The 18,618-nt window shown below is 49.4% G+C and overlaps 1 protein-coding gene across 2 annotated transcripts in view; it reads left to right on the top strand.

Moving 5' to 3' along the window:
- The window catches only part of LMCD1 (LIM and cysteine rich domains 1), a 38,906-nt gene that overhangs the window by 14,429 nt on the left and 5,859 nt on the right, over positions 1 to 18,618 (top strand). For both annotated transcript variants that reach the window (XM_075514482.1, XM_075514481.1), the window contains exons 2-5: positions 4,151 to 4,239; positions 6,241 to 6,496; positions 11,812 to 12,147; positions 17,984 to 18,199. In XM_075514482.1, coding sequence (XP_075370597.1) covers positions 4,151 to 4,239; positions 6,241 to 6,496; positions 11,812 to 12,147; positions 17,984 to 18,199 — 897 coding nt within the window. The remainder of the gene's footprint in view (positions 1 to 4,150; positions 4,240 to 6,240; positions 6,497 to 11,811; positions 12,148 to 17,983; positions 18,200 to 18,618) is intronic.

The raw sequence follows: 18,618 nt of genomic DNA, 5'->3' as shown, positions 1-18,618 counted from the left end.
CCTGAGCCACCCTGCAGGCAATGGTGGAGATGAGCTGCCATCCCAGCACCTTCCGCTCCTGCTGGAGGCATACACCTCTGAGGGCAGGGAAACCCAAGCCATCTCAGGAGCCACGTGTTGCCTTGAAGCACCTCTCAATTTTTGCATTGTTTCCCCCATATGTTTTCCTATAGCTTCAGACTCAGCTTGCGTGGTGAGGGGTGGTGAGTCATCATGCCACTGGCACCTGCAAACAAGAGTTTCTAAGGAGATCTGGAGCTCCTGGTCACAAAGGCGTGTGGTCTGGTCCTGGCCAGAGCAGTGTACAAATGGGAGGGCTGGTGACTAGGTCTTCAGCGCGTGTCTGAAGCTGTATGTGGCCAAAGATCAGGGCTAGGACTTGTTTAGTTTTGTCTTGAGGAAATGGATGATCAGCTTTTGTATAACCCAAGGCAAGGATCGCCTGTTGATGCCAAGGGGTTTGTTCAAGTGAAACAATAATGGCAGTTTAAGATAAGAGCTGAGACTTTGCTGTATTAAATGTGATCCATTTTACTGTATTTGTTTGGGCTGAGTAAATGTGTAACTGCGGTGAGACAACAGTAGAAGTTCGAAAGCAATTCCCAGGGTGCTGGCAGAGGTGCTGTGCTGGATCAGCAGGTGGAAAGGTGCAGCCTGCCGCACTTGGGCTGGTCCGGTAAGCCTTACAGAGATGGCCTGTGCCGCAGGGTGCCCCTTGGGTCGGAAGCACTTGTGGGACTTGTCCATCTATCTGTGAGCAGCTGTTTGGTCCGTGGTGATGTGGGGCACGGCCCGTTTGATCCCAGCTCTGCCAGCTGTTAGGCTTCAGGATGGTCGCCCTGCCCTTGGCAATAGACAGTCATGCCCAAGCCATTGTGTGGCAGCATTTGGTGTCGGGTAGGTGTCTAAAACAGGTCCGGCAGCCTGGACACAGGTCTTCCAGCTACCTGGGATGATGGGTAGTGCCAGCCTGCCCTGGAGAGCGGGTACGAGGGTGTTCTGGAGAGTACTGATTCCGTAGGTAACTTCCATGGGGTTCAGATGGAGTAAAGAGCGGTTAACCTCAAGTTAAACTTGGACCTGGGACATGAAGCAGAAGTCATATTTGGACAAGTAGAACAAATTACCAGGTTGAATAACTTGGCCAGAAAGGGTCTTGTTAACACTGAAGTAATAAAGTGAAATGCTGGGTTTATGTATCAGTGTGGGGGTCACAGGCTGGTGGCCACCCCCAAATGACTGTGAGTTCCTGCACCGGCAGTTGGACTCTGAAGCATCAGGTTGTCTTGTCGGGGGGTTCACATACTGGTTCTTGCTACTGACAATGCTTTTCCTTTTGCTTTCCCCCTCGTATGTAGTGAAACTTCTCCAAATGAGTTTATTTAATCCAGATGTTTGTATTTTAAATAAACAACCATTCATAGTCCCTTGCCTACACTTGTCTGACTCATTAAGATCAGAGTCAGTAAAAAAAGAAATCAGTTAGTAGGTATCTAGCACATGGTTCCAGAACTGGCAAGATTGTAATTGGTCTGTGCTGGAAACTTAAATGTCTTTATCTGTTCTGGAGAGCTGGCACATAGCTGAAGAATCAAAAATGTCCTATTTTTCTGGATATTAGAGGTGGGGGGAGTGTGTGTACGCATATGTTAAGACCATTTTTTAAGATGTATTTTTATGAATTCCCAGGGTGAGAGGTCTTTTCACTGGCTTCAAAATATCTGGAAAGACTGCAGGTGAAAAATGAGGTGAAAACTACTGGTGAAAGCCAAGGCACAAATGAAATAGCAGTCCCTTGGGCAAAGTGAGCTGAAATGGGCCATTTCATACACTTTGGGCTGTATTTCTCAAGGATGAGCAGCCTTGTATGGGGACTTAATAGTTTTGCACGAAAAAGCATGTAAAGGCTTGTAGTCTACCTTAAAATTGGTAAACCAGTGTCCGGCTGTTTCTAGAACCATCTGTTCCTGCAAGCTTCGTCCTCATTAGCATCACTAGGTTTTCCGAGTAAATTAAATGTCTTTCCTAACTGAGTGCCATCAAATAACCTTTTCCTCTTGAAAGCTGCAGAATATGAATTTGAACGTTGGAGGGGACCTTGGGGTGCCCCAGGCCTGTGCGGGAGCTTTGAGGAGCTGGCGCTGGAAGCGGATGGGTGGGACCAGGAGGGACCAGGAGGAAGGACCAGCTGCCAGCGCAATCACCAGCTTTGCGTCTGCGCAGAGCTGCGGAGCCCAGCGCTGCTGGGCAGAGCTTGGGGCTGGTCACCAGCTAAGCTGCTGCCTGTGGTGCCCGGCCACCCATGCAGGGTCCCTCCAGAGTCTCCTCAAAGGGGAACTTATTTTTTTTAACCACCCACAGTGCTGCAGGGTGAAGGAGCTGAGCATGTTCTCCCAAACCCCCGCTTTAAAAACAGCCTCTGTTCGTTTACTGCTATTGATCCCTCCATTTGAAAATTTGGCCAGGATGGCCTCTGCCCATCGCGGTGTGAGGCTGGGGAGCACCGTGCCCTCGCTGCAGGGGCAGCAGGACGGGGCTGGCAGGGCGAGCAGCGTGCAGGGGACGGGGGCTGTGGGCTGCTGAGGGCAGAGGGGAGCTGGGCGAGGGAAATGAGGAGCTGGGGCAGGAGGAGGCATAACAATATCGATTTAAATAGTGTATGATCTTGTAATGAAAGGCTATCATAACACAGAAAAACACATGGACTAGATTAAGATTGCATAGGCAGGCAACACCCTTCTCCAGCATTAAACCTCTGCAGCCTTAACAGTTCTTCTGATGAGCTCTACATGTGTATGCACAAATAAATAGTCAGCGCCTAGAACTAGTTTGTATTTCGGAGGGTTTAAAGATCTTGTACAAAAACTTGATGAATGGGAGCAAGCGCCAAAAAGGGCATGGTGGTATGAGACCTGTATGTGTTAAGCCTTAACAGAAAATGCAGGCTGCGAGGTCCAAAGTGTTGAGAAAATTGCAAGAGTGACACTTTATAATGCTTCTTGAGGACTGAAAGTATTGGGTTTTTGCAGAAGTGGATGACCACCCTGTAGTTTAATCTCTGACTACGCAGGGTCAGCTCTGCTGAGGTGGGGCGAAGCTCCCGTGGTGCTGCCATTGCTTCTGCCCGGTGTGTGTGTCCTGGGGGTGGGACTGTCCCTGTTTTCATTAAGTCCGTTTTTACAGGGAACAAATGTGTCCTTCAGACAGGAGTCTGAGTTTCTGTAAAAACAACCAGGCCAAGACAGATTCAGTGTCCCTTGGTGTCACTTCTCCCTGATGCTTTCTGCAGTACTTAATTTTTGTCTCCCATCATACCCTCCTGCATTTGTCACATTCAAAAAGCCTGTTTGATAAATCCATGGCGCAGACACTAAAATAGGTTTATTTTCAATGTTATTGGCTCCTGTTGTGGTTTTTTGCACTTGTCTCTCCTGTTGGGAGGTTACTAGGATGGTCGCTGTGCAGCAGTGAGCACCCATGTATATAAGTGACTTTCTTCTGTTTTCAGTGAGCAGCAGAAAGCACAGCGTAACCACAGCCCTTCTTCCCCCCCGCCTTTCCTCCCTGGAGCCTTTCCCTGCTGTGTTTCCTGTTCACCGTGGAAACCACCCGTAAAACCCAGCACCAGAGGCATGGAAACATGCCACGTTCCCAAAATACACTTGAGCCCCTGTAGAAAGAGCAAGGAGGGCCAAGCTGCAGTAAAGCAAGTTTAGCATCAGGTCATGGCAATGCACCTCCATGTCTCACTGCATGACATTTGACTTGCACAGATTCATATGCAATATATAAGCTGAATTAAAATAATCTTTTAATGACACCTAAGGCCTCCGTGTATGAGATTAAGGTGGCTGCCCAGTGTGTGTCCATGTTCACTGTTTGATATGCCATCTTCCCTACGCTGTTCCAGACATGCCATCTTCGCTCACTTTAATTTGAAAACCTCTGTGCCAAGCATCCCTGCATAAACTTGTAGCGGGTCTGCATGGACGGCTGTCAAATGGTGTTTGGGAGGTTTGAGGCTTCACAGGATGTAAGGCATGGCTGAAGAAATCAATGTCTGAAGGACGAACCTAAATATTAGCACTCTAGTCTCAAATTATCTTTGAGGATAAAGCCTTTCCAACCCTGGTGTCCTGTTCTTTTCCAGATGTCGGTGAGCCAGCCGCAGTCAGGAAGAGGTGTGCCTTGTTTACGCTGCAGAGGGACATGCACGGGCTTCGAGCCACATTCTTGGAGGTAACGTCTTGGCCTTGATGGGCCCTGCCCCAACACTGTCCCTGTGGTCCTGTCAATATTTGGACTCCAGTGACCTTGCATGCAAAGAACAACTGCAGAGCACCTGAGTGCTGTTGGGAGGTGCAGAGAGGACACGCTGTCTGGATAGGACAACTGCTGAGTTGAGAAGATGCTTGTGCTCCCTGCTCTCCATCCCCCTTCCCTCACTGGTCCTGCTCTTTTATTTTTTTGAGTTAAAAATCTCATCTACAAGTGCTTAAACCAAGCTGAGGCTCTCATGCGGTGGGTTTTTTTTCTTCTTTTGCTAACATTGCCTGCTCCCTGGGAGTTGAGATTCTCTCTGCTAGGGTGCAGGTCTTGGCAGCAGTCTGTGGCTTGGGAAGAGGAGAAAGCCAGGGTGAGAGACGGCCAATCTGCAGAAGGGTCTCACCTGCCATGGGACTGTCCCCGGCACAGCCCTGCATGGTCAGTGCTGTTCAGTGGGATGTCGGGACGGGGGCACGGTGCCAAGGCTGCTGCGTGCTGTGCTCAGCACGAGCCACCCGATGCCCTGCGCAGCATGCATGCTGGAGCACAGATCCCCCGCCTGCTGCATGCTGGCTTCCCAGCCTGTCTGATTGTTTGGAAAACAAACATGGCCCTGCTTGCTTTGGAGGCAGGGAAACGCTGACCAAAAGGATAATCTCGTGCTGTCAGTAAGAGTTGTGCCGAGTGCCTGGCTTTGACCCTCATCCTTGAGGGCAAGCGTGGGTGCAGAGCTGGCAGGGTGAAACAAAGCCCCGTTGGCAAGGGCTCAGTGCTGCGTCCCGATCGGCAGCACCACGGTGGCTGTTGCTGCTGGCTGTCCTGAGCACCCCAATGGCTGAAACGCTATGCTTCGTGCCAGAAACAACTTGATGTTTGATACTTTATTTTCAGTTTTTCCTCGTAAAGATGCTAATTAGGTAAATAGCCACCAGCATCAGGGGCTGGTGGGAGCTGACCAGTACTGTGTGTTCAGCTCTGGGCAGGGGCAGTGGGCTACTGCCCTGCCCTATCTGCTTGCACACCGAAACAGAAGAAAGAAAGGGGGCTCTGAAATGGGAGCTATCCAGATGTCATTAATTAAAAAAGAATTAATGCCCTCTGAGGTTGTCTTGCACAACACTAGACTCTTTCCTGTGAGCCTGGAGAACTCCTGTTCGCTGTGGGCTGTGCCACTGGGTTCTGCTGCAGTGGTGCACAGGAGAGGTCTGTAGCTACTGAAATGCTTCAGCAGGCTTCACGATGGTGGCATGTAATGGTGTCCTGCAGCCTCCAGTTCCCAATTTCAATACCTCAGCTGTGTGGAAATCCAAACTTTACAACACTCATTTGTTTGAATCACTACTTTTTTTTTAATTGACTCAATTAAAGGCTGGTTTGAATCATCCTTGTTCCAGGATCCTGCTGAAATACTTGGGGTTGCATCAGAGTTAGTTTGTCCTTTTGCTGTTAGCATTTGATGGAGAAGCCAGCCAGCAGAGCGGCCTTATAGACTTATCTTTGACTTATCTATCATTTTGATTATAATAGCTATACTTAAGTATCAATTCCTCTTTTAGCAGCCACTTAATGGCATGTGAAGCTTTGTAAGAGGCGAGGCTAGCACTCGGCTGCTGGAGACTGGTGAGGGGGGCAGATTTAGTGATGCTTGAAGGGGTTTTTCAAAGCTCACGGAAAGTGGCAGCTCCCTGCGGTGGGTGGGAGGCAGCGGTCTATCAGTGCGGCTGCTGTCACCTGGGGACAGCACCTAGGGGTTTGTACCTTTCTGTTCTGCGTTGCTGCCGACCCCTCTGGGATGAATCGTGCTGAATTCCCACGTGCGGCTCAGGCCATGGGAGCCTTTTGCTTTATGCCATAACCCCAGTCTGCATTTAACCTTTGAAAGAGGCTGATGCTTGGTGGCCAAGCTGTCGTGGGATCACATGCCTCCCGCGGCCCAGCTCACATCAAAAGGATGGTCCCGCTTGTCACCTGCAGGAAAATCTGCAAGTCATGCAAATGCAGCCAGGAGGATCACAGCCTGAGCTCAGACGTGGAGGATGATCGGAAAATTGGGCGCCTGCTGTCGGACTCCAAGTACGCCACGCTCACCGCCCGGGTGAAAGGAGGTGATGGCGTTCGCATTTACAAAAGGAACCGCATGATCATCACCAACCCCATTGTCTCTCGCAAAGACCCCACCTTCGACACCATCACGTACGAGTGGGCTCCCCCGGGGCTCACCCAGAAGCTGGTAAGACAATCCACAGCACGTTTGGCGGGTAGTCGTGTCGCTTAATGGAGAACATAACTTTATTCCAGAGCTGAGTTATTGGGGGGGGGAAATAGTAAAACATATGGTTTGCCTCAGAGCAAAAATGTATGTAACACTTCGTATTTTGGAAAACCACGTCAATAACCAGAGTAGGTAGGAGAGGAGAATGGATTGCCTTTGGGTTTTTATAGGTTTGCTTACATTTCTAGGAGAAGTCTTAATGGGTTTTACAACTAGAAAGCTCACTACTTTGGTAAAGCTCATGTCCAATAAAAACATTGCTGAGGAGAGATCCCATCTCCACTGTCCTGCCAGCTGTACAATGCCTGTGCAGCCCACGCAGGCGTTTGCACGCTCCAAAACCCCAGTCTGGATATGGGAGTGATTCCTCCAGGCCTTCTTGGGGTGTCTAGGCTGGGATTTGATCTTCTCCCTAAACACCCCTGGGAGGGCACCAAGGAGGCAGAAAGCTGTGCAAGCCCTGGGACATGCACAAGGACAACGAGTTAACTCCAGAGACCCATCTCCATGCTTCTAAAACAATGCAGGTCTGGACCGGGCTTCTGGGAGAAGCAGTGGAGACAAGCTATTTGGGTGGTTTATTTGGGCAGGAGGAGTTGCCCTGGGCTTTGACATCCCTGTTGGAGAAGGAGGTCCTGCCTTGCTTGTTGAGTCTCATCTCTTGCAAATCTGGGTGTGAGCCTGTCCCAAAACCAGCCAGTGCACGTGGAGGTAGCTAATTGGGACACTTCCACTAACCTGGAGGTTTTTTTGCAGCAAACACTTCAGGAAATTATGCTTCAGTCTGTCTCAAAAGCAGAGAAATTAAATCAATGTGGAAAGAAGTAATGCTGCATCTAAATCCAGCGCTGTGTTTGTAAATTATTCTGTTACGGAAATGGGCTTTAATGATAATGGCAAAATAACTGTCGTCTTTAATATAGTAATTATTTTCTTTGCTTGCTGAGGTAGTCATTAAAACCTTGGCCTTAAAATAGGCCTGGCATCTCAGGTTTATTAACCAGGAGTGCAACTAGTGCTCATTTGTGCCTCTGTAAATCAGAATGGCCCTAAACCTCCCCAGAATGCAGCCTTGTTTCCTGTTGAATGCTGCATCACCTCAGCCCCAGACATGTGTCTGTAGGAATACCAAAATGGAGCCAAAACAGTGTGCTGACAGTGTTTACTTCATGGCTTAACTTCTTTGTAATGCTGTCATCTTTAATTTCATCTCAGATTTGCTGGGCAAGCAGAGGAAGGGGAAAGGGGGTTTAAATTCTACTTGTGGTGGGCAGCGCGATGCTGGGTGGGCAGCCAGGTTGTGCCTCGGGACTCCCCATCTCCTGCTGGAAAGCATCCTCCAGCAGTGGCCAGGGCGACCGAGCGGAGCAGTGGGCTCAGAGCCCCTGTGCCCAGGGACCCCCACCACCTTGGCCGGAATGCACCAGGAGCCCGTCCCCAGCAGACTTGCGGAGCTTGATCCCACAGGGAACAGGAGCAGGAAAGCTTGTGGTGCCAAGGCATGCTAGCCTGGAGGAAAGCGAAGCTGAGCTCTATGGCTGGGAGCATCCTGCCCTGCAGCTCCACGAACTCTGCCCATCGCTGCTGCCAGAGGAACCCCTCCCAGATTCAGCAGTGGAGCTGGGACTTTTTTCCTTACAGCTACACCTAGTCTGGTCCAAATAAAAATATTTGTTTAGGTTTTGTAAAGAGAACTCAGGGTAAAAAGGGGAGATGGGGATGGATCTGACAGGGTTGGATCTGAAAACAAGCCCCCAGCCCCTCCTTCCCTCCTGTGCCTGGTTTCCGTCTGGGCGAGCAATATTGCTGTGTGGGAACAAATGGAAGTGGTTTTCGGCATGTGGAAGCGTTAGCCAGCAGAGCGCTTCTTGAGGGAAAGCATTTAACTGGCTTTTAACTGTGTTGTGGTACTAAAAACATCACATATTACACTGTCATTAGTGGACAGCTTTTGCTCTTCAAATTAAACAAATAGTTTAAAGCTGCTGAAAATTGCAACCAGATTTTTTAAAGAAATGGAGAAACAAATGTGAAGTTGCAGCTGCAGACCTGAGAGGCAGACTGATTATTTCTTCTCAAAACTCATTTGCCATCACCCCCTTGGAAAGGCTGACCGGGAGTGGCATGCAGTCTGTAAAGGAAATGCAGCTGGGCCTGTGGTGCTAATTGGAGCAGACCACTGGGCTTTAATGAGGGACCAAGACCCCCATGCATCCGCCTGCCTGGCTGTTTAATCGTAGCACTGCTGCTTGCAGCTGCCTCTTCCTTCTTTTCTTCGGTAGGAGCTGGCCCAGCAGGAATGTTTGTTTAACCACTGCTTGCCTTCCGCAGGTCCCGGGGGGAATAAGGGAGCCTGTGAGGGATGGGAATAACAATGCTGGCACTCTTCCACCCAGCCTGATTCATTAAGCATGCTGCCCAGCCTGGCATCGATCAGAAACACGGGTTTCGCTGCTCCGCAAGCTGGCTGCAGCGCGGTGCTGCCGGCACCTTGGGGCAGGGTCGGCTCCTTGCTGTGAAGGGTGCCCAAAGTCAGCGGCTCCTGGGTTGCTTTCTTCTTCTATGGGGCTGAACCCTGTCCGTACCCCCTTGCAAGCGTGTGTTTGGGGCGAGCCTGAGCGCAGCCCCATGCAGTAGGGCACTGGGGAGCCCGGCGGCCCCCCCACCAGCAAACTCCGTCCCTGCGGCATGGGTGAGGGGGCAGCTCAGAAGCATGTGCTTTGTGAAAGCTTTTGAACTCTTTATAGTGCCTGAACAGACTGGAAGGTATCTTGGTTCAAGTAAACAATGTGCAGGAGCTTTGAAGACAGCCTTGATAAATTTTGGCTTGAAGATCAACTTGACAAACTTTTAGGATAAATGCTGGATGTCAGCCATTCTCGGGACAGTTTAAAAGGGATTTGGGCCAAAAAGCTTTTAGTGCATAACTGACTCGCTCCAGTGAGTTCCTTCTGAAGGCAGGCTGGAAACTTGGGATTGTTTTTAATATTGTTGTCCTGAAGTGGATGGTCCAATAATAGGAGGAAGTTCAGAGCGTGTTTTCATTAAGCTGTGCCTGGAGAAGTTATGAAGTAGATATTCAGGGTCCTTGGGGAAAGTGAAAAGAACAGATCGTAAAATATCTACAGTGTCTCCATAAAATCCAGTAGTTAACAGTGAAAACCTAAAATGCTCTTCCTCAAAATTATCTGCGCTAAGGCAACCTAGTAAAGCATTTGACCATAATACATAGTAGTAGCAGAAGAAACAACTCTTTACTATCCTTCGTGTCAGTTTTTGGTGTCAGGTTGAAATTTTTTTCCCTGATCTATTCTCTGGACACATTTTATGACATCGGCAATTATAACTTTAAGCATTCGCTTGAGCAGGGAGTGAAATCGCACCACATGTCTGGGCAGATATTGAAACCTGCCACTGAGCAGTCCACCCGTACTTTAAAAGAAAGGCTTGAGACTTTGCTTTTCTCTCACTTTGGGCACAGACATTTTCTATTGGCAATGGAGAGTCTGGTGCTGGAGTGGAACAAGATGCTTCAGATGCACGTGTTGGCCCAGTGCTATTCTCGTAGCTCTGGTATAAGTGTTCATTAGTCTTGGCACGTTTGTAGTGGATTAAGAATTTCTTCCATTAAGATCCTACCATGTTGCTATTCTGCTCTTGCTGCAGCTGAACCAAGCCAGCGCAGACTGCATAGCATACGCTGTCTTAATGTTCATGGTCGTACAGCATTGAGGCTTTGGTTGCTGCTCTCTCCAGTTGTCAGACACCACTGGCAGTATCCTTACTTGGTGGGGCAGTGCCTGTGTGAGGCCTGGAGGAGCTGTCAGGGAGTTCTTCTCTCTTGCTTCTGTAGTTCCTATTAGGATTTCTCACTTCTGTGAAAGCCATCTGTGTACCAGATCGCTTCTGCAGCATCCTGCAGCTCTCCAACCAGCTATTCCCAAGCAGCACCTTCTCCCACAGTGCAACAGCCCTCCCCCACTAAACTTCTGGATATCAGCCCTGCCATTGCACAGAGGCACATTATACTGAGTGCTGATGTCTAATATCATAATGTGCAGCGATGTTAGCATGCATCCCAAGAAATGGGGAAGAAGCCCTGCCTCCATTAAATCATTTATCTATTGCTGTTGCAAATCTTCTGGCAGGATTCTTGCCCTGCAACACTGCTATCTGGCTGAAAGTAGCTGAGGTGGAAGCTGACTTTGAAGTTTTTACAGATGTGATGAGTTGTTCAGTGTTGTGCAAATGTTTCTGTATTTAAAAGGCCATACTGAACCAGACTATGTACAGTAAATGGTTAACTTCTCTACGTTTTTAAAAATTCAGTTTTCAAATGCTGACCAAGTAAGAAACAAATCTAATGCAGCTGGATGCTGGTCTTTAAAACGGAATGGCAGAGAGCCAACTGGCTGCCCCTTAGCTCTTCACACTACAATAGGAAAAATGCCTTGAGTGGGAAACTCCCTTCCCCTTAGCACCAGGCCAGGAGAAGTTAACTGTACAAACCCCACCGACCCACAAATGCTAATTCAGTGTGGGACAGACCTCTTGGAAGATCATGGTTTACTCTGCTTTTAAGGTAGTGGCTAGTGGCCAGTTGAGTAGGAGACTTTATTTTGGGTAGTTTCTTGGCATTTACTTTCCATGTTGCAGGGCATCAGTGACCAAACACCTTCCCTTTACTGCAAAATCAATAGTCAGGTAGAGTTGGTGGGTGCCGGTGTTACATACAGACTCAACTGCTATCTGATGACTTTTTCTTGTTTTTTTTTTTTTTTTTAATTGATAAAAGGGGATCTTTCACTGTAAATTATGCTGCCTGCAGCCTGTGAGGGCTGTGGGGTGCTCTTGGTGCAGCCTCCGACTCGCTCCCCAGAGCTCTCCCTGTCCTGGCACGAGGCAGTAGGAAGCTGGCTGGTCTCAGGTTTTGATGTCTATGGGTTTCTGGTCTTTTTAGCAACCTTGTTGTCAAATTACCTGGAATAGTGGCATGCTAGCGCCGGCGAGGGAGGATGTGTTGGGATCTGGGTGCCAACTAGTCAAGCAAGTCTTTGGTGCTTTGCTGCCTTGGGAGTCTGTTTTTAAAAAAAAAAAAAAATCCTCAAAAAACCACCCAACCTGTTTTCAGAGGATGAAGGCGAAGGGGCACATTTTTCTGCTGCCGCTCCGTAACGCGAGCAGAGCATCTGTTTGCAAAGCACCTGCGCAAAGAAAGCTCGTGCTTCCCTGCTGAAGGCGTCTCAGTAACTGTCGGTGCTCTCTCCATCCAGGCCATGCAGTACATGGAGCTGATCCCCAAGGAGATGCAGCCGGTGGCGGGGACAGACGGGGCGTACTATCGCCGGCGGCAGCTGATGAGACAACTCCCGCTGTACGACCAGGACCCGTCCCAGTGCCGCGGCCTCGCGGAGGGCGAGCTGAAGCTGATGGAAGACTTTGTGAAGAAGTACAAAGCCGAGGCATTGGGCGTTGGGGAGGTGGCACTGCCAGGCCAGGGCGGCAGTGGGAAGGAGGAAGGGAAGCCACAGGACAAGAGCATTGCTGCCGGCAAACCTCCCGAGTCCACCAACGGGGCCCTGGAGAGCGCGCCCGTGGGAGGGCACTACGTAAGTGCTGTGTTCCGCGGTGGTGGGACAAGCTGGCAGGGGTGTCCTGGCTCTGCTCTGAGCTTGGGGAGCTTTCAGGGAACGGATTCCATCTCAACTAGAGGGGGGAAAAAGATTGCATCAGCCAGGGTTATCTGTTCCTTGTTCACAATAGTGCTCCTGTGGGCTTCTCCAAGTCCGCTGCAGTGCTTTTTCAAGCTACCGGAGCAGTGCTGTGATGCTCAGTTGCATCGTGGTGTGCTTTGGTACAGCACTGTGAAAGAGCCCGGTGGGACCCCTCACGTGCTCCTGCCAGCCCTGCTGAGCACAAGTATCCATCTAACAGGGATGAGGAGGGGTGGGTGTTATCCTCTTCACTATCTCCCTCCCTCCACAGCAAAGTCTGCGCTGAACCACCAAGGTAAGCAAATTTTCCATTAGCTGTAGGAGCTGGTGATTTCAACTTTGGATTCTTGGCAGCTCTGAAAGATTGGGCATGACACGTCCCTGGATGATTGAGTCAATAAGGTACTCAAGATCAGAAACTGTTTTACCGCAAGTTAGTATTTCCAGCTAGGCTTCCAGACCAATGCAAGTGGAAAGACCACAAGTGACGGTAGGTGGTGGCTCAGCCTAATGCAAAGCTGGGAACATGGAGATAGTGCTCCCAGGGCTGTAATCGCTCTGGGGAACTTTGAACAGACCATGCATGTCTCTGGGCATAAAAATACATTTCCACAGGGAAATGATTGAGATTCCCTAACACCCTTTTAGACTTATATTCTCCCAGTGCCGTCTGGAGTGGCTATTGTGGTTGCTGAACAAATGCTTATCATAAAACATAGTGAGTGAAAATTTCATACAGCCCTTGTGAAGGCAACTTGCAGTAGAGGAAGTTTAAAGCTGGAAAAAAATGGTGTCAGAGTGGTTTTTAAGGCAAGATTTTTCTAGCCATTACTGCACTGAGATTGTAACATATTAAAAGCAGTTTTCATTTTCATTCCATATTGGGTAATGTCTTGCCTCTGCTATGGCCTTTTCTATTAACGTGCATCTGACTTTCAGAGTCCAGTGATACAGTAAAAGTTTTTCACTATTGCAGAAAAATACTGAATTGGACAAAGGATTTTAAGCTAAAAAAAAAAGCCAAAAAAGGAAGGTTTCTATTAAACGTATTAATAAAAGTCATCTTAGCAATGAGGGTTTATTTAGACTGCAAGTTTGTCCTTCCAAATAAATACATAACTGTGATGTTATTCTCTGTAGTTTAAAGCATCATTTTTCTAGAGGCGCTAGCTGAAAAATGGAACTGCTTCAAAAGCAGTTGCATGAGATCTGCTTTGACTGACATGCTGTGCAGCTCAGCTTGCAGCAGACTTAAGTGCTGTGGATTCTTGCCGTACCGAAGACAGACCTCCTGTTTCCCACTCTAACAAAACACCGCTCGTTCTAATTGGATCTCCTGTGCAGGAATTAATGCAGCTGACCTGATATGAATGGACTGTCTCCCAAGAGCTGAAATGTGGTAAACTTCCAGAAGGTCTACTGGCTTTTGCAAGACTGCACTGGAAGAAAAGTTCTGCCATAGAAAAATGAGATATAGCATGTTACTTTGCAATATGTGTGAGGCTGAAAGCAGGTGTGAGCAAAATGAGTTCTATGAAGACCAAGAATGGATGTAGATGGACTGAGACATGAAGTGCACAAAGCCAGCAACACTGAAGGTTTTAATGTTGTTGATGTATTCAGGGTTGAAATGTAGATCAGCACACCACAGGTGTGGAGGTTTAGGTACCTCTCTACTTGTGTGATCATCTCCCACGTGTCTCCTAAACCCTGGGCGTTAAACGCGATGCCTGCTCCCAAGCCTGAGGAAGCTCCCCCAAGCCTCCCTCTACTGCTGCTCTCTGGGATGCCGCAGGGGATGCCCGCGAGTGCCACCAGCCTGCCCAGGGCCACTCCAGGGCATGCTGTCCTCAGCTGGGAGCGTGGCTGTCCCCAGCCCTCAAAGACCTGCAGGACTGCAGCAATGAAGAAGGCTTTTTGAGAAGATGTGTGCCTTTGGTTCAGGGGTACAGGGGGAAAATATAGTGCTGAACAGCTTACTTTGGAGATCCTGAATAGCTTATTTTGGAGATCCTCATTCTCGAGCAGTTTGTGTGATGTTTCTTCATTGAGTCATTAGAAGTAGGACACAGATTTGAATGTATTAAATACCAAACCTCTCAAATCAGCACCAGCAGCTTGACTTTACCCTATTTCAGATCAAGGTGTGAGTCTGAACTATAGATTTATGAAGATTAGGTGTGAAAAAAACAAAACCAAACCACCACCCTTGCTGTAGAAGAGAATAAACCCAGAAGGCACCAATGCTGCACCAAGAAACAAGCTGGAATTATTTTCTCAGGTGTTTGTGTGGTCCCTGTGCTAAGGTTGTTAAACCCCTTATTGCACACTCAGGCTAGCTGTGTTGAAATTGGTGTGTAAAGGAAAACATACAGGGCCAATGTAAATCACCATGAGAGAGTCATCTGAGCTCAAACAGCTTTTTGAACTTGTCTCGGCTGCAGAGAGGGGCCTCATCACTGTAATAAGTCTGTCCTACAAGCTGAATGTTCTCCACTGAGCATAAAATCATCTTTAATCCTACCAGAACTGGAAAGTCTCCTGGTGTTATAAGTAATTGTGTTGGAATCAAATCAAATCCTGAAGCAGTTGATCAAAATTAGCCATTGTCTCAAAGCTTGAGGCCAGCAATATAGTGAATGCTCAGGGGAAGCCTCATGGTGCCTGGGTTGCTCCTTCCGTGGGAGATGTTGTTGCAAAATAGCAGCCAGTGGAGAGAGCAAGTTTGAAAAAGCTTAGGAGAAAGGGACACTTCCTTGGCCGACACCTCTGGTAACTCTGCTAATAAAGTCTTCACTCCTCTCCATACATGATGGAGATGCAAAATGAGTACCAAGCTGTAATACCATCTTAAATTTGCAGAGCCACTTATTTAGTGTGTAAATGGCAGGGAGATGGAAGTTATATGATGCTTAGGAAAAGCCCTGTGAATAATTGCCATAGAAAGAAACAGCAAAATAAGTTGGTTTTTTTAACAGTTCTTATTGGCAAGAAACTTGATCTCACAGTTGGAAAGCTGCTTGTGTGTGTTCTCGCTGTTAGATCTTGCAAGATAAGCAGGGCTGGGATGGGTGGGTCTGGCAGTTTCTCCAGGGGGTGACAGCGTGGAGGCAGCTGCAGGGTCGGACTCTCTGGTGCCCGGAGTCGCCCAAATCTGGTGCCTTGGGGAGGTATCGGGGGCTTGGGGAAAAATATGGCCTCAGTCCTGTGTGATCAGTGCAGAATTCATCGGTGCCCATCTGCCCTTGCTGACAGCGAGGCCCGTGTGCTGGGAGTAGTGCTCTGCCAGCTGCTCTGCACCGAGCGTGGCAGCTTCGAGTACTTGTTTTGTTGTTCATCGAGACCAGAAATAGCACGGCTTCTGCGCTTCTCTACTTCTGCTGGAGTTTACTCCCTCATTGGCGTGGGTCTTGGGAGTACTTAGAAATGCGTCTGAAGCCCTTCGCAGTGGAAGGAGTAGTGTAAGCAGACATATCCCCTTTCAGACTCGCAGGAGAGCCAAGCCAGGAAACATCTTGTGTCTCCTCTTGTGCTGCCTTCGCTCGTCATATGGGATTTGCTGGTAAAATAGGAGATGCCCGTCAGCTTGGTGGAACCGCTCCAAGGACTGCGGGGTGGTTACCGAAGATCCAGACTGAATGAAGGAGGAGGCAATGGCAAAATGCATGGTGTGCTAGAAGCAATAGTAACAAAACAAAAAGCCACTTGGTAGGTGTAGATAGACCTGTAGCCTTCTGCTGTAAAGGGAGAAATGAATTTAAGAAAACTCCTTAGATACAAAGAATAGTCTTTTTGGCACTCATGCCATGAACTAGCAGAAGGGGCTGGATGTGCTGAGGAAACTTGTCTGTAGTTTGGCACTTGCAGAGCTCACAGAGCAGCCCCGCTCCCTCTGTGCCCCAGAGAGGCCGTTTCTGCCGCCGCTGCAGCGGGCTGGTAGCAGCGAGGATCGCCGGGGGTCCTGCACTCGAAGCGCAGGCGTTCCCAGGCCACGGTGGCATCAGGGTGGTGTTCCTTGGACACGGACTGCAGCTGCCCTGTGGCAGGTCCCCCTCCTCTGTCCCTGCCCCGGCCCTGGGGCCCTCCTGCAGCTCAGGAACTGCTCGTTTACTTTCTGCTGAGAAACCTGGTTTTGTGTCTTCTACCCACCTATTAGAAACTTGTCAACTTAAATCAGAGCGTTTGTAAACGAAGTTGTTGTCTGAGCGTGGGGTGGGAGATTCCCGACGTTGTGCCACTCGGAGCGTGCTGGAGGGGATGTGCCACGGTGCAAACGCTCTGGTCGGGCACAGCAGCTTAAACTGCAACACGTGCGACACAAGCTGCTTCACACTGTGTCTTGGTTTTGTAAAAGCCCCAGCCAGCCCGCTCTGGAGGCTGCTAGTAAAGTCTGGCCTTGCAGCCAGGGCTCTGCTGGAAAAGACTCCAGCTGCTACTTAAGAGCGTTTCTTTTAGGGAGTGACAAAGCACAGACTCAGCAGCTATTAGCCTGACCTGGACTATCCAGGCTTAAATGGGAACTTAAATAACAGCCCCTCAGCTGTCAGCTTCAGAGAGGAGAGCTTTAAAGCTTGCTCTTAACTAATCGCAGGATCACTCTGCAGGCACAGATAAAGAGTAAACCCAGTTGGTCTTGTATGTAATACGCGTAGATGCTAATTAATCTTCAGATTAGCCAAATCTAATTCTGTCTCTTTGGACTGTTACAAATTGAAAGCACTGTGCTGAAATCTGTAGTGACATCTGTCTTATGTCTTGTGCATAGGCGTATATATTAAAAAACAGCGAGAAAAGACCAAAGTTCCTAATCTCTACGCAAAATAACATCTTTGACATGCTGCGCTTCTGCACTATAGGATGTCTTAACTTTCGTGGAGAACCTCTGGATTTTAGTGAAGGTTGGTGTTAGCTTGGGGGGGTCCCAAGGGCCAGACGCTTAGCTGATGGTGGGTAGTGCCATTCTTACCTGCCTGAGGGTCTGGCTGGAAGAAAGTAAATGGTATTCCAGGTGAAGGCTGGCAAATACGTATTTATAATGACTTTTAATTATATTGCGGCTTGACACTCTGTCCATACATAGCACTGGTCCAAATGTTTGCATAGGATGTGAGGCAATGGACTTGGAGATGTTGCTTCTGTTGGCCATGGGTGCCCTGTGATGCTCTCTCTGATGTCTGAGTCCAACTGCACAACTGAGATGTTTTTCCCAGCACTCTCCTTGAGCTGCAACCATTACTTTCTCTTCAGTTTAGCATTTCCTCGCTCTTCCACCTCAGAGCACTGTTTCTGTAGCCTCATTTCGGATTGGTGTGTTTGCTGGGCCTTCCAAGCTGATACAGCTGTAAAATCTGGCTTTGGTATTCTCAAGTTTCCCTTCACAGAACAAGAGCTCAAACAAAAACAACCTAAGCTGCACAGCTTAGCAGTCCTGGAATTAAATGTTTTATTTCTGCTGCCCTCCTTGGTGCTATGGGATGTCGAGCAGGAGCACAGTAGGTCCTTCAGACTATGTAGAAGTGGGAAGCACTGGGGACGTGCTTGGAGATTGAGTTGTTCTGTTTTGCTAACCATGCTTCTTACCAGCTGCGCGCTTAAGAAAGATGCATTGAAAAGATGCCGTGAATCGGTATGTCTGAGAAGTAAGTGTCCATCCTGTGCACCGAACATCGCTGCTCTGTTCCTGCCCGACGCGCGCCCAGCCCCTGCTCACTCCGCCGCCTCTCTGTTGCAGCGCTGCGAGACCTGCAAGCAGGCGGTGCCGGGGGACTGCCCGGTGGTGTACGCTGACAGGGCGGGCTACTCCCGGCAGTGGCACCCGGCGTGCTTCGTGTGCTGCCGGTGCTCCGAGCCCCTCGTCGACCTCATCTACTTCTGGAAGAGCGGGGCCGCCTGGTGCGGGCGCCACTACTGCGAGAGCCTCCGGCCGCGCTGCGCCGGCTGTGACGAGGTAGGGACCGGCTTCCCTCTGCCCGGCGCTCCCTGCTGCGCTGGGGGCCTGGCGCCGGCTAATTCAGGGCTTCTCTGGCGTACGTCTTCACCCGCTCGCCTACCCGCAGCTCCCAGCATGCCCTCTGGGAGTGGCATCCTTTGGTGCCGGTCACCAGGGCTGCGGCTGCTCTGGGGAGCCGGAGGTGCCTACAGAAAATGGGGTGAAGAGCATGACGTTAATGACAGTCCCGGCTAGTTATGCCACGTCCATCCCAGAGCAACAATCCACCTCTAGCTGCATTTAAAACCTGATGGTTTCATAGTGCTTAATTGCTACTGTGACTTTGGCTTAACTGCTCAGGAGCAGTCCTGTGCCTTTTGTCTGCCTGTTCCTGAAGCCTGGCTTCCCTGGCTGATGGGCGTGGTGGGAGGTGCGGG

The sequence above is a fragment of the Mycteria americana genome, chromosome 11 (assembly GCF_035582795.1).
Source record: "Mycteria americana isolate JAX WOST 10 ecotype Jacksonville Zoo and Gardens chromosome 11, USCA_MyAme_1.0, whole genome shotgun sequence".
NCBI lineage: Eukaryota > Metazoa > Chordata > Aves > Ciconiiformes > Ciconiidae > Mycteria > Mycteria americana.
This window is presented reverse-complemented; position numbering and strand designations above follow the sequence as displayed.